This window comes from Geotrypetes seraphini, chromosome 2 (assembly GCF_902459505.1).
Source record: "Geotrypetes seraphini chromosome 2, aGeoSer1.1, whole genome shotgun sequence".
Taxonomy (NCBI): Eukaryota; Metazoa; Chordata; class Amphibia; order Gymnophiona; family Dermophiidae; genus Geotrypetes; species Geotrypetes seraphini.
This window is the reverse complement of record NC_047085.1, coordinates 73,873,705-73,889,706: the sequence shown is the minus strand read 5'-3', so window position 1 is coordinate 73,889,706 and position 16,002 is coordinate 73,873,705. Positions and strand designations below refer to the sequence as shown.

General features: G+C 46.8%; 1 protein-coding gene across 2 annotated transcripts in view; it reads left to right on the top strand.

Annotated features, from left to right (window-relative positions):
• Positions 1 to 16,002, top strand: part of DPY19L4 (dpy-19 like 4) — a 147,206-nt gene that overhangs the window by 15,405 nt on the left and 115,799 nt on the right. For both annotated transcript variants that reach the window (XM_033933176.1, XM_033933177.1), the window contains exons 3-4: positions 2,666 to 2,790; positions 11,183 to 11,273. In XM_033933176.1, the coding sequence (XP_033789067.1) occupies positions 2,666 to 2,790; positions 11,183 to 11,273 (216 nt within the window). The remainder of the gene's footprint in view (positions 1 to 2,665; positions 2,791 to 11,182; positions 11,274 to 16,002) is intronic.

Below are 16,002 nucleotides of genomic sequence, written 5' to 3'. Positions count from 1 at the left end.
CTGAGGAGTTGTAATTTGTCTCTCTTGAGATCCTATTTCACTTACTAAAAACATAAGATTGCCACTTTTGATTCAGACCAGTGGTCCATTGTGCCCAGCAGTCTGCTCACATGTTGGCCCTTAGGTCAAAGACCAGTGCCCTAACTGAAACTAGCCTTACCTGCGTACGTTCTGGTTCAGCAGGAACTTGTCTAACTTTGTCTTGAATCCCTGGAAGCTATTTTACCCTATAACAGCCTCCAGAAGAGCATTCCAGTTTTCTACCACTCTCTGGGTGAAGAAGAACTTCCTTGTTTGTATGGAATCTATCCCCTTTTAACTTTAGAGAGTGCCTTCTCGTTCTCTCTACCTTGGAGAGGGTGAACAACCTGTCTTTATCTACTAAGTCTATTCCCTTCATTATCTTGAATGCTTTGATCATGTCCCCTCTGTCTCCTCTTTTCAAGGGAGAAGAGGCCCAGTTTCTCTAATCTCTCACTGTACGGTAACTTCTCTAGCCCCTTAACCATTTTAGTTGCTCTTCTCTGGACCCTTTCAAGTAGTACCGTGCCCTTCATGTATGACGACCAGTGCTGGATGCAGTATTCCAGGTGAGGGCGTACCATGACCTGGTACAGCGGCATGATGACCTTCTCCAATCTGTTTGTGATCCCCTTCTTAATCATTCCAAGCATTCTGTTCGCTGCTTCCGTGCGTTGCGCGGACGGCTTCATTGACTTGTCAACCAGTATTCCCAAGTCTCTTTCCTGGGGGGGTCTCTCCAAGTACTGCACCGGACATCCTGTATTCGTGTATAAGATTTTTCTTACTGACATGCATCACCTTACACTTATCCATGTTAAACTTCATTTGCCATGTCACGGCCCATTTCTCGAGCGTGTTTTTGTCCCATTTCAGGTCTTCACAATCCTCCTGTGTCTTCACTACTCTGAATAACTTTGTATCGTCTGCAAATTTAATCACCTCACTCGTCATACCAATTTACAGGTCACTTATAAATATGTTGAAGAGCACGGGTCCAAGCACTGAACCCTGCGACACTCCACTCAGGATGCTTTTCCAGTCTGAGGTAGGGGTCCATTAGGGGTCTGAGGTAGGGGTCCATTTACCCCTACTCTCTGTTTCCTATTTGCTAGCCAGTTTTTAATCCACGTATTTCACTCTCGATTCCATGGCTCACAATTTTTCAAAGAGTCATTCATACGGAACCTTGTGGAACACCTTCTGAAAATCCAGATATACGATGTTGACTGGGTCACCCTTGTCTATCTGCCTATTTACTCCCTCGAAGATGTGCTATCCCCGATGGCTCCTTCATGTGGAAAATACAATACAAATTCGTACTGCAATTGTACATATCACTGCATCAAGGTTATGTGGTTTCATACAGACCTTGTGACTCGTACTACAAATGTCAAGAATCTTGGGCGACATTGGCATTGTTCGGCTGTTCAGGCCTTTTAGTCTACTATAATAACTTTTATATGACGGCACTGGAACTGTTCTGGTGGATTCCCCTGCCCTCTTGTTTGGGGCTTCTGGTGGGACATGGCCTATCTCTAAAGGCTTGCAAAGGTTCCTTCATAAAGCTATGACAATAGGGGAAAAAAAGTGATTCTGTTTGCCTGGTTCTGACTTCTAACTAGAGGTCTGCACAGGAACAGGGATCGCGGGAATCCCCCCTAACCCACAGGACTCCCACGGGGACCCCCCTCTAGCCAAGGGGACTCCCATGGGGATTGAAGGCTTTGAAAGCAGGGTTTGTCCTTGTAATATAATGGACATGTCAGCCTTAGTAAAAGAGGGGGTTTATAAGTTAATTACCTGAACAGAAGACAAAAAAAGGGTTCCACCAAAGAGATTCCACAATGAAAACAGCAGTGCAAACACAAAAGGAACTGTGGAATTGATGATCCTGTCAGAAGTAATTGCTGCTTTTTATGGGGATGGAGGTAATTCCTTGCGGGGACAGGTGGGGACGGAGAGGATCCTGGCAGGGACGGGCGGGGATGGGTGGGATTTCTGTCCCCGCGCAGCTCTCTACTTCTGACGCATCACCGTGGAGTGTATGGAGTACTCGTATGATATCACTCTTGACAGTGGAGTGGCAGGGTATGTATTAAATCCCTATCCTCGTCTAAAGGACAACTGTTTCAACAGACCTGGGACTCCATGCTAAATGTTGCACACAGCAGAATACTGAACTTTATTTAACCTTGGTCTGTGGTCCTTGCTCTGTTTTATTCAGGCGAACATGCAGAGTGAGTCCTTGGGGGGAGGGGGGTTCGGGAGGTTGGGTATGGGTTGGGCAGGCATTTGGAAAAATGTAGAAATGTTGGTTTTGCTTACTTGAGCTGTACCAAAATGACACCTCTTTAAATTACTGGCAGCTATGGTCAGTCTCCCCACTGTTTATTTTTGAATGTTGTTAAAGATTTCTTTTTTTTCAATAAACATAATTGAAACATAGTACATTTTTGAAAAGCCCTTTATCTTATAAGTAGAGACAGCTATTGTACTCTCTGAATCATTTTCTTTGATTCAAAGTGTTTGATTCTCTTAACTTGAAAAATGTTTGCTTTTTTGTGTGCATATAAAACTGGTTCTGTAAACCTGACTGCAAAAGGTCCTGTTTTTGAGTGAAATATTTTTTTTGTCTTTTTAGATGTAATATGTCAGCATTTTACCAAGCTTTTCTGTGGCTGCCTAGCTGCCATCACCAGTGGCATGATGTATACTGTCTACCTCTCAGCTTACCACGAACGCAAGTTCTGGTTTTCTACGAGGCCGGTAAGATAATTTGCTAAATAATTATCGAGAGAGAGGCCAATATTCAAAAATATCTAGGTCCCTAATTTCTTAGAAATATTTGTTAAAACACAGTAACCCATTCTGATGTTTCCATGCATTAATGCATACGAGTATGTTAATTGCATCCTCCCTACTATTTTTTTTAATAGGGCTGATTCACTAACCTGCACATGTTAACCTGCACTAACTTGTAACAGGAATTATTGCCCTAAATTGCACAGTTAAGTGTCAATTTTCACTAGGCTCTTAAAGTGGGATGTTAGGGGAAATGAAGATTTTGAAAGAACTTCCACCAGATGAAAACTGGATCTTGTTTTTTGGCTACCAGGGCAGCTGGACTTTGTAAGACTGATGCTGAGGTGACCGCCTCAAGAGAAAAAGAAGACTGAAGGGGCTGCATTTCTGCTCAAATCCAGAGTACCAGAATTAGAAATGCAGCCGTGGACCCCAGAACCTGCATGCTAATACCATGCTCTAGCAGCCTTCTAGCACACAATAGTTTGAATCTGAGATTGAAGCTTTAGAATTGAGTTGGCAAGAAGGCTTTTCCCAAATCCGTGTTGAACTCGGGTCCTTGAGAGCCGTATTCCAGTCGGGTTTTCAGGATTTCCCCAATGAATATGCATTGAAAGCAGTGCATGCAAATAGATCTCGTGCATATTCATTGGGGAAATCCTGAAAACCTGACTGTAATACGGCTCTCGAGGACCGGAGTTCCCTACCCCTGCCCTAGATGAACAGGCATGGCCAGGATCTGAGTCAGGGGGGTGCAAATGAGAGGGTCAGGGGGGCCTGATGCACTGCTCCAATGACGTCATGTCATCTACTGGGTCCTGGGCCCATAGCAATTCCCCTCCCCAGCTGCCTCAGAGCACCAACCCCTCCTCAGCACTGATTTCCAGTGCAAGGTTTTTAAATTAATCCCTTAAATTTAGCAGAGTAAAAAGCAGGCTTTCAACCTTAAGCATGGTTGACAGTAAGGGCTCTAATTTTATGCCTACTTTTCCAGTATTGGACTCTATTGCTAAACTGCTTTGGAGATGTTGAGGCCAGTGTGATAATATGTATAAATCTCATGGTTTGGGTCTTGTAAGAATTGTGCTTTTGTTCCTTTCTTGGCAGTGAGCTGCACGGTATAATCTTTTCTGCTGGTCTCAGGCAGTAAGACTTTGATCACAGATAAAACTAAAAAATATCAGAGAGAGAGCTTGTTGCTCCTCAGTCTATGCATGAATTGCTGAATAACCTTATTTAATTCTCAGAGAATTGGTATGTAATAAACTAAAACCGGTTTATCAAGTTCATGAAATGTTCAGAGCTCTGCTACTGAGGCAAGTGCATTGTATGCTAGAAATGGCATATCTTCCTCTCGCTTTCATTTTCTTCTCTCATTTGTGAGCACCTGCTTTAGCCTCGTTGGTGTTGGTGTTGGTGGGTGGGGCTAGGACTCTCACTTTCATAGAAATTCTCCTGCAGAGGATTGTTTCGGGGTTTGCGGCAGGAGGGATTGGGCATTCCTCCGGCTGGCTTTGCGGTGGGACAAGTTCCCTGCTGCAGCCGCTAAACTGATAATGGCCGGGAGATTCCCTTGCCGTGATCAGTTCAGCGGCCATGTCGGCCTACATTTCAGGTGCCTTTTATGACCCTAGGGAGACACCTAGGGCCGCCTAAGATCGCCTAAGGCATCACCCTAGGCTCGCAAAGACACCTACAATGTAGGTAACCCTCCTTGGGGTGGGTTTTTATGGGTTTTTTTTAAACATGCATCCCGATTGGCTGGTTAGACAGCAGTAGGATGCCTACCGCCGCTGCAATCAGGATGACGTTTATAGAATTTGCCCCTTCTTTAGCAACTCTCCAGACCGGTATAGGTATCTTACAAGCGGGTATATATCTCATGACCAGCAGGTGGAGACTGAAACAAAACTGTAGAATAGTACATAATAGGTGCCTTTCCCTATTCCTATTAGTCTTCTTTCAGTCTCAGCAGGTGTGAGGAGCTGTACCCATCTCCCTTGGTAGGGCTGTTGGAATTTGTTTAGAGATCCTGGTCCCCGTTTTTGTGCCAGATTGAGCTTGGGTGGACCCTGTTTGGGGGTCTGTCTGACCTCGGGGAGTGTCACACCCGGCGGGTCTTGTGCTGAGTCCCTCCCCCCTTTTCTCCACCTCCCCAACATTGTTTTTAGAGGTGCCTCATCAGTAAGCCTTGCCCCCTAATTCAAGTAAGTCATACTGCTTTGAGAGCCAGTGGAGTCTTTTCTGTTAAAAAAAAAAAAAATCCTTAGGTAGTACCAGTCTGAAGGGTTGCTTTCCCTTTAAATTTGCTGTATTTTACTGTATTTTTCAACTAACCGGCACTTTTCTTCTAGCTAGGTCGCGTATGGAGCAATGAGCACTTTACAAGGGAAAAAGTGCTCATTGTGCTCCAGATTAGAGAGTTGTGCGGGGACAGAAATCCCACCCGTCCCCATCAGGATCCTCTCCGTCCCCACTCGTCCCCGTCGGGATCCTCTCCGTCCCCACCCATCCCCGCAAGGAATTACCTCCATCCCCACCCGTCCCCATAAAAAGCAGCAATTACTTCTGACAGGATCATCAATTCCTCAGTTTCTTTTGCTGTTTTCCTTGTGGAATCTCTTTGGTGGAACCCTTTTTTTGTTTTCTGTTCAGGTAATTAACTTATAAACCCCTTCTTTTACTAAGGCTGACGTGTCCATTATATTATAGACGAACCCTGCTTCCAAAGCCTTCCATCCCCTTGGGAGTCCTGTTGGCCAAAGGGGGGTCCCCGTGGGCCAGAGGGGGTCCCCTTGGGGGTCCCGTGGGTTACGGTGGGATTCCCGTACAGACCTCTACTCCAGATGCGAGACACTCGCAGCTGGCCTGTGAGGAACTTCATCGGCAGTGGCTGCAGGCATTCAGGGCTCCCCACCGCTAGTGCCTTGCGAGTTAGCAGGGAGCAGTGAGGAAACCTGGTCTTCCCCCACCGCTCATGGAGGGATTGCCTCAGTCACTGACTGTGACAGTAAAAAGGATTCCCTTAGTGCCAGTTCGGCTGGGGACTCCCTCTCAGCTGTTTCTTTAACAGCTGATGCCAGCTTGCCTGCTTTAGCAGCTGGGACAGTTCAGGCTTCCCAGCCACTACAGGCCCTGGAATAGAGAGTTGCGCGGGGACAGAAATCCCACCCTCCCTTGGTAGCCACTCGAGCCGCGAGGCTGCTACTCCTTACCTACCCTGCCTGCAGCACAGAGCCGAACGGGCTTTGTTTAAGCCCTCCCTCCCCTCCGATGTCAGCGCTGACATTGGGAAGACTTCCGTTCGGCTCTGTGCTGCAAGCAGAGCAGGTAGGGAGAAAAGCCGCGCGACTTAGTACATCCAGCCCCGCAGGATCCCCGCAACCCTAGGGGGCGTCCCCACGGGATCCCCGCGACCCTAGGGGGCGTCCCCACGGGATCCCCATGACCCGAAGGGGGAACCCGCGGGATGCCCGCGGGTCCCGCGGGATTCCCGTCGTCCCCGTTCCCGTGCAGCTCTCTACCCTGGAAGGATTGATTTTGGCAGGAACTTTGACATTTTTACAGACAGGCCCCTCCAATTTGTCTTCAATCTTCCCCCCTGTATTGGAAAAACAGGGGAAGGTTTCTGCTGGGCCCGAGGGTAGCTTGGGATGAGGATTTGTGATTGGAGGAGCGTGTTGGACTGGATGAGGACCTGGCCTCTTTTGAGGAATTCCAGGATCCTCTTGAAGGGACAACCGCTGGTGGCGGGGCGTTGGGTTTCCTGCTTTCCAATGAAGAGGCATCCGTGGTGCGCCTTTTTCAGAGGGATGAACTGCCAGACCTGATTCAGCAGGTCTCCTCGGTGCTACATTTTGAAGAGACGCCACTGGAGATACCGCGTATGGGGGACCCTCTTCTTAGGGGGATCCACGCTGCTTCCCACTCTTTTCCTATGTATCAGGATATTTGGGATATTGTCCTGGTGCAGTGGACTATGCCGGAGGCGCCTTTTTGGTTGGCGCGTGCCATGGCTCGTTTGTATCCCATCCCGGAGGGGGATAGGGCTACCTTGAAGTCGCCAGTGGTGGACACAGTGGTCTCAGCAATTGCTAATCAGCATACCGTGTCTGTTGAGGGCGGTTCTGCCTTACAGATCTCTGAGGAGACAATTCTTAAACAGAATTTTGATGTCTCGACCTTGGGGATCCAGGCAGCTATTTGTAGGGTGCTGGTGGCTTGCGCCGTTTTTCGGTGGGCCAAGTGTGTCCTGGATCGTGAGTCTGATCAGGAGGTGGCAAAGATTGAGATGTCTGCCTCGTTCCTCTCGGACCTTTATGACTTGGTGCAGACGTCTGCCAAGTCTATGGCTTTTGGAGTGGATGCACGTGATACCTTGTGGCTTCGTGTTTGGTTGGTGGATGCCGCATCCAAAACTAAGCTTTTGGGGTTTTTTTTTATCTGGAGGGGGTTTGGATAAGTTGGTTCAGACTCTGACGGACTCTAAAGTGCCCCATCTGCCTGAGGACCATGTGCAACCAGCGGCTCGGAGTGGCACTGCCCAGAGGAGTCTGTGGGAGTTCCGCAGATACCATCCTGGGTGTGGGGCTGCTACTTTTCCAGCTTTGGGGTTTTCCCAAGGTAATTTTTATCAGCACATGCAGCTCTTTCAGGGGCCCATCGGGGGGGGGAAAATCGCTCCGCCGGTTCCCCCGCTATCCATCTTGCCCAGTGACTCCTTGCCGATGCCCCCTCTGGTTCCAATGGGTACCTAGCTGCATGAGTTTTTTCCCAAATGGACCGCGATCACGTCCAATCAGTGGGTCCTGGAGGTGGTGCAAGACAGATATGCTCTGGAGTTTGCCCGCTCTCTGGCAGATAATTTTCTAGCTTCTTCAATGCTTGTTAGATCTCAAAGCGGTTGTTCCAGTACCCCTTCAGGAGTGTGGCACCGGCAGGTACTCAATTTACTTTGTGGTGCCCAAGAAGTAAGGGACCTTTTGGCCCATCTTAGATTTAAAGGGGGTCAATAGGGCTCTCAAAATTCCCTCTTTTCGCATGGAGACACTGCGGTCTGTCATTCTGGTGGTTCAGCTGGGGAAGTTTCTGACTTCTCTCGATCTGACGGCGACCTACTTGCATGTTCCAATTTGGGCCTCCCATCAACGCTTCCTTCCTTTTGGCACGGCTTCCCGGACGTTCACCAAGGTTATGGTGGTCGTCACGGCAGCCTTGTGGACAGATGGCATTCTGGTGCATCCCTACCTGGACGACTGGTTGATTCAAGTGAAGTCATTTCAGGAGAACACCTGGGTCACGGCTTGGGTGGTGGAGTTTCTGAAGTCGCTGGGATGGGTGGTCAACCTTTCCAAAAGTCGGTTGGCCCCATCTCAGCATCTGGAGTACTGGGGTTCTGTTTGACACCTCCTTGGGGAAGGTCTTCCTTCCAGAGGCCCGAGTAAGCAAATTGCAATCTCAGATTCGCCTGCTTATGGCATCCTGGTGTCCTTGGGCGCAGGATTTCCTCCAAGTCTTGGGATCGATGGCGGCTTCCCTAGATGTTGTGAGGTGGGCGCGGGCCCACATGCGTCCTCTTCAGTATGCTCTGCTTCGGAGGTGGTCGCCCCAGAGGCACAGTGTGGATCTTCCTGTTCTTCTGTGAGGCTTGGCGTGCTGCAGTCTTGTGATCCAGACCTCCCATCTTGTTCAAGGGACGAGTCTGGATCAACCACAGTGGACGGTGCTTCTCATGGATGCCAGTCTCCTCGTTTGGGGAACTCAGTGTCTGGGTCAGTCAGCTCAGGGCCTGGTCCAAGGAGGAGGCGTCCTGGTCAATGAGTGTTCTGGAGACCAGAGCCGTCCATCTGGTGCAATTAGCCTTCCGCTTCTTCTTGATGGGCAAGTAAGTCAGGGTTCTGTCAGGCAATGCCACGGCGGTGGCCTATGTCAATAGTCATAGGGGCACCAAAAGCACTTAGGTGGTGCAGGAGGTGGCTCTGCTCATTGTCTGGGCAGAGTCTCACCTTCAGGAAATCTCGGCCTCCCACATAGCCGGAGTAGAGAATGTTAGCAGACTTCCTCAATCGTCACATGCTAGATCCCGGAGAGTGGGTCTAAGCTATGTGGCCTTTCAGTTGATAGTGCAGTCTTGGGGGTCAGCCCCTCATGGACCTGATGGCCACAAGTGTCAATGTCAAAATTCCCTGCTTTTTCAGTTGTCGCAGAGATGGTCAGGCTGAGGGCCTGGGTGCTGTGGTTCAACCATGGTCAACCGAGGGACTGTTGTATGTGTTCCCTCCGTTGCCATTGGTGGGCAGAGTTCTACTCTGCATTGTTCGTTACCCGGGCCTGGTGGTTCTGGTGGCTCCGGATTGACCCTGACGTCCGTGGTATGCGGATCCTCTTCCTCTTTTGCCCGATCATCTGACTCAGAGCCCCATTCCCATGTTTGATCCGAGTCCCTTTTGCCTTACGGCTTGGCTCTTGAAAGGGATCACCTAGGTAAGAAGGGGTATTCAGATAAAGTGATCTCCACCCTTCTAGGGGTCATGTAGACTTTCCACATCTCAGGCTTATGTATGGGTTTTTCATATCTTTGAGGACTGATATGGGGCGCGTGGAGAGGTCTCTTTTCGTGCTTCCCTGCCTAACATCTTGGAGTTCTTGCAGGATGGCCTGGACAGGGGCCTGGCTTGGTCTTCTCTCCTGGTTCAGCTGGCGGCCTTGTTGGCCTTTTGTGGGTTGTTACGGGGTCAGCAGCTGACTGCCATTCCTGATGTCATTCACTTCTTGCGGGTGGCCAAATTGCTCAAGCCTCCCGTGCAGCCTTCTGTTCCCTCTTGGGATTTGAATCTGGTCCTGTCCGGGCTGGTGTGCCCCCTTTTTTTGAGCCTTTGGGCGCTTGCTCGTTGAAGGACCCTGCTCTTAAGGCGGTCTTCTTGGTGGCTATTGCTTCTTCTAGATGTGTTTCGGAGCTGCAGGCTTCTTGGAGTTGTCTAGGGAGTGGATAGTGTTGAGGCCTGTTCCTTCCTTTCTACCAAAGGTAGTTTCTCCTTTTCATGTCAATCAGGCAGTGGTCATCCCAGTGTTGAGTAGTCGGGAGGGATTTTCTGAGCAGAAACAATTGCGCAAGCTAGATGTCTGTCAGGTTCTTCGCTCTTATGTACAGAGGACCCAGGAGTTCAGGAAATCAGATCATCTCTTTGTCCTTCTTGCGGGTCCTCATAAGGGGGATGGCGCTTCCAAAGCTACCATTGTGCGTTGGCTCAAAGAGGCTATTGCGTCCGCATATCTTCTTCAGAAAAAAACAGTTCCGGAATTTCTCAAGGCTCATTCCACTCGAAGTCAGGCGACGTCTTGGGCTGAGTCTTTGCTAGTGCCTCCGGTGGACATTTGTAAGGCTGCTTGTTTGGTCTTCCTTGCATTCCTTTGTCAGACACTACCGTGTGGGCATTCAGGTGCGTCGGGACGCAATGTTTGGTGAGCATGTTTTGGTATCGGCCCTTCGGGGGTCCCACCCATGATGGGGAGTTGCTAAGGAAGGAGAAATTAGGTTCTTACCTGCTAATTTACTTTCTTTTAGCCTCTCCAGACCCCACCCTGTCTATTGTCGTGATGTTCTTGTGGCTGTTGCATGTGCAATTTTTGGGTTTTCTGCGGGTTCTAGTATTTTTTTAGGGCTGGGGAGAATTGAAACAGCGGCAGTGGCTTGGCTGGCATAGCTGGCGAGCTGTGGGGACATTTTCTTGCTGTGATCTCTTGCTGTGATCTCTCCTGTTCGGAGTCTTATTTATTTCTGTTTCAAGTTCTTAGTTCTGTTTGGCTATTCGGCAGACTGATAGGAATATGGAAAGGCACCTATTATGTACTATTCCACAGTTTTGTTTCAGCTTCCACCTGCTGGTCATGATGAGATATATACCCACTTGTAAGATACCTATACTGGTCTGGAGAGGCTAAAAGAAAGTAAAGTAGCAAGTAAGAACCTAATTTCTCCTTTGTATTTAGACCTACAGTATGTGCAAGATGAAGCTGCTTCTAGTGCAGAATCATGTGCTTATGCATCCAGTGTCCTGTTCTATGTTAGTGCACATTTTGTTACACTTGGCCTATTTGTATACTATTTGGGTACTGCTCTGGAGAGCAAAATCTTTGTTAGTTTGTATTAAAGCTATTCACTGACTGCTTTAGCCCTTAGTGAAAGACATGGAGCCTAAACAGCTATGAATACAAATTCCAAGACTTAAGTTTATCTAAATCCGGCACAAAAATTAATCTACAGAATAAGGATGAGAGCAGTTGTTTACCATAAATAAATGGAAAAGCAGAGTTGTTCTTGCAGCTTGTGGAAGAAAAACTTTTATTTCTGTTTTAGGAGCTTGAACGTGAGATCACATTCCAGGGAGATGGTGCCATTTATTTTTCCTTTTTCAAAGAACTACTGCGAGCCCCTTCATTTGAGCAAGGTAAGACCAGAAGTATCTACTACATGTCAATAAAGAACTGTTCTTGGAAAAGCTGGCTGAAATTCTCTCTACTCTGCCTTGCAAGGAACTAAATGTTGAGGTCTATTAGGTTTTTTTTCATCTGTTTTCTGGCTACTTGTGTTGCAAAGCATTTTTTGAATCATTTCTCTCCTTTTTATTTATTTTATTATTTTTTTTTTTATTTAAAATTTTTTATTAATTGAAAAATAATGCAAAACACTACAGCAGAAAAAATAGCACCACAAAGCATAAAGCCAAAAACAACTGAAACATGTCCCCCAGTCCACATTCCCCCAAAGCAGAATAACGTACAGGAACTCTTCAGTACATTGCTCAGAAATACAACCAATAGGAATGCTCTTCCCCCCCCCTCCCAGGTCAATAGTACACACAAATAAAGTACGGAAGGTATGTAATTTAATTTAAAATAATAATAATTAAAAAAAAAAAGCAAAACACAATACTGTTCATGTTCTCCAGCCATTGTATATAAGGATCCCACACCTTAAGGAAGGGTGTAATACAATTATGCAATAAAGCCATCAATTTAGAACATACGATAAATAAAATTCAATTTATTCAACAATTGACTCCTTCCCGGGGGATGAAGTTACATCCAATGGGCAGTCACAAAAAGTCTGCCAGCCGTAAAAATATAACAAGCCAATTTATGGATTTTATTGGTCAGCTTGGCCATTGGAAGATGAAGGAGGGCACTAGCCATGGACCAGGAAAGCTTAAGGCAGGGGTGCCCACACTTTTTGGGCTTGCGAGCTACTTTTAAAATGACCAAGTCAAAATGATCTACCAACAATAAAATAAAAAAAAAAAAACACAACGCACACTGTACGCATAGAATTGTTAATTATCATTCCTATTCCGGGATTTTTTCAAAGAGGTCAAAGCAGATGACTCTATGCACTGTCACCTCAGTAACAATCATACAAAAATAGACAAATAATCACCCCCTCCCTTTTGACTAAACCATGATAGAAGTTTTTAGCGAAGGGAACTGCGCTGAATGCCCAGCGCTGCTCTCGACGCTCATCGGCTCCCTGCGCTAAAAACCTCTATTGTGGTTTAGTAAAAGGGGACCATATTGTAAAATATAGAGAGCAGATATAAATTCAGACACATTTTGATCACTAAATTTAAAATAAAATAATTTTCCCTACCTTGTCTGGTGATTTCATAAGTCTCTGGTTGCACTTTCTTCTTCTGACTGTGCATCCAATCTTTCTTCCCTTCTTTTAGCCTGTATGCTTCCTCTCCTCCTGACCTCATTCACCCCCCCAACGTTTTCTTCTTCTCTCCTTGCCCTCTCTTTCTTTCTCTCTTCATGCCCCCTTTCTTTTTTTCTGTTTCTCTTCTTTCTTTCTGTCTCCCTGCCTGCCCTCTTTCTCCCTCCCTGCCCTCCTCCAAGCCACTGCCACTGCCATCGGATAACAGGCCCCCAAAGCAGCCCGCCGCCAGCCAAGCTCTCCTTGCTTCGGGCCCACCAGCATTCCTCTCCCCGACGTCAATTTTGCCGTCGGAGAGGAAGTTCCGCTGGCCAGAACTTCCTCTCCGACAGCAGAATTGACTTCGGGGAGAGGAAGGCTGATCGGCCCAAGATCGACCTATTGGGAGAAATGCTGCCGGGTCCTGCCTTTGAGGAAACAGAAAGTAGGCAGGACCTGGCAGCAAGAAGAGCAAATCGCAAGCTTCACTGACCTGTCTCCCGCTTTAGCCCGCAAATGGGGCTCTAACATGTGCGTGTCGGCTTCCCTTCTCTCTTCCCCCCCCCCCCCCGTCCCCCTGACATAACTTCCAGTTTCAGAGGGAAGAGAAGGGAAGCCGGTACAAGCACATGTTAGCCCCCGGAGCATAAGTTCTCCAAGCCGGTTTTTTTTTTTAATGTTGAGCAGTGGCGGCAGCAGCAGAATTCAGGAGCAGGCCAGTCAGGAGGGGAAAAAAAGAGAAGGGAACCCACTCTGCGATCGACTGGGGTCGCCTGAGCGAGCGACCTGTCGATTGCAATCGACGTATTGGGCACCCCTGGCTTAAGGCATAAAACCTCAGATAAGACATCAAAAACCATTTCCCAAAAGAGAATTACATTACATTAGTGATTTCTATTCCGCCATTACCTTGCGGTTCAAGGCGGATTACACAAGAGTTGTCATGGTACAAGAATTGTAACATTACATAAGAATTGTCGAGAAGTTAAGGAGATACATGTTGGGTAATTAGAAACATTTTAGATTAGATATGGGTGGAGTGTGTGGTAGGTGGAGTTTGAGAAGGAAACTTCAAATTCTACTGCCTACTATTCAAAGCTATTAATGGAACAACCGACTAACCCAATCCACCTCAACCAGGCACAGGAGAACCCACCCATTATTCACACACCCACCAACCAAAAATGTTAAACGAGGAAAATTATGACAACCTAATGGCCACCAAAGCAGCTAAACTAGACAGACAAATCACCAATCTGTTGTCTTCAACCACAGACTACAATACCTTCAAAAAAGAAACCAAAACCCTACTCTTCAAAAAAATACATAAAACCTATCTAACATGAACAGATACTCTTGCTTGTATTGGGAGCCAGTGTGAGTCATGGTATGCTGCTGTGATGTGGTCATATTTTTTCAGTGAGTAGATGAGTCTTAGGGCTGTATTTTGTATTGTTTGTAATTGCTTTATCAAGGTCGCTGGACAGGGGAGGTATAGTATGTTGCAGTAGTCTATTAGTCCAAGGATAAGAGATTGTACCAAAAGTTGGAATTGTTTCCCGTCGAAGAATTTTCGGATTTGTCTTAGGTTTCTCATAGTCACGAATGATGCTTTTATCTACCCAAAAACTGAAACTTTCCTTTCCCTCTCGAAAAGGTGTTTCTCTTGTAGGAAAACTAGGTTCCTCCCTCCCTTTCAGAATCACTGAGCTCTGGAACAATCTTACCTCCCCTCTTAGGAATCTGAGCTCCCTCCAAATCTTCCGAAAACATCTGAAAACCTGGTTATTTTCAAAAATGTAACTCTTCCTCTCTCTGGTTACTCTTTCCTAAATTTTCTCTTCATTTTGTTTTTTCCTTTCACTGGAGTTCCTTTCTACCCTAACCCTTGTTAACCGTGTCGAGCTTTGCGAATGTAGAGATGATGCGGTATACAAACCCAAAGTTTAGTTTAGTTTAGTTTGTGATTGCATAGTACAGCCTCTGTCAATCAGTACTCCAAGAAGTTTTAGTGTGGGTTGAATTGGAGTATGAGATTGAGTTTATTACTAGGATTGTTAAGGTTGGAGATTTGCTGTTTTCTAGGAGGATGAATTTTGTTTTGTCAGAGTTAAGCTTTAGTTTGTGTTCTGTTATCCATGTTTCTACTGTTTCGAGTGTTCTGTGTATTGTGCCTATGATGGTGGATTCTGGCTGGTCGAAGGGGAGGAGAATGGTGATGTCATCTGCATAGCTGTATGAGGTTATGCCATATTTGTCTAGGTAGGAGCTGAGGGCAATCCCACCAAATATGAAGAAAAGAACCCTGTTGTCCACAATTGCGCCAACACAGGTCAGGGACAAAAGAATAAATTTTATGGAGATGTACTGGAGTAAGATACCACTGATAACAGCATTTTGTATCCATTTTCCACCAAAGAGCTACCTATAGAAAGACGCAACAAGCGATTAAAAACTCGCACCCAGTTTATAACCGGTTCCGCAGGACACAAGAGATCTTCCCAGAGTGGAATAAATTTAATAGTAGGGGTATTTTGTTGAACAAGAGCCTTATAAAATCTAGAAATACAGCCCCGACCACAACTCCCCATAAGTACCCACTCTTAAGGGGGTCTCCTCTAAAGCCCTACACCCTACAAAATCTACCACTTGGTGATAGTGAAAATGATCTGAAGCATCCAAATCATAGGCCTCTGAGAGATCAGAAAACGATAGCAAACTACCATCCTCCACAAAATCCCTCAAAACCCCAAGGCCTCGTTGAGCCCAAACTTGAAAATGAGTATCAAGCCATCTGGGTAAAAAACCCTCAGCTACCCACAGCGGCATACCCCTGAAATAAAGCTAGGAGCAAAAAAGACAGGCCCACATTGTAGCCCAGATAGTAAAGGTATGAGTTAGATATGGATTAGCCCCCTTAAGCAACTTTCTAGCCTCTCCCACCTGCAACTAAGGAAGCACCTGACACAACTCCTCCGAGCCTGGAACTTGTTCCAGCTGAACCCAATTCTTGGATCGATCTTTACACCATGACAAAAAAAAAAAACCCTTCAACTGGGCCACAATATAATAGTGGCATAAACATGGCACTGCCGTACCCCCCCCTGGGCTCGAAATTGATACAAGACACTATGCTGCACCCGCGGAGGCCGACTTTTCCATATGTATTGAAAGACTCTATGAGCTACTCCCCGGAAAAAAGTTGCCGAAAGTGGGATGGGCAATGCTTGAAAAAGATATAGTAACTTTGGTAATATCATCATCTTTACACTCTGAATATGACCATACCAAGACAACGGTGTATTTTCCCACCTATCTAAGTCAGCCCAAAGGGACTTCAACAGTGGTGGAAAATTAACATCAAAAAGAGACTGAGGGGGGGGCGTGGCCTGACTACCGCGGAGCCAACACGTATGGCATAGCTGCTCCTCTACATCCACACTGAAACCGAGCTCAAAAAGTGCTTTTTTCGCATTAATTTTGCGATT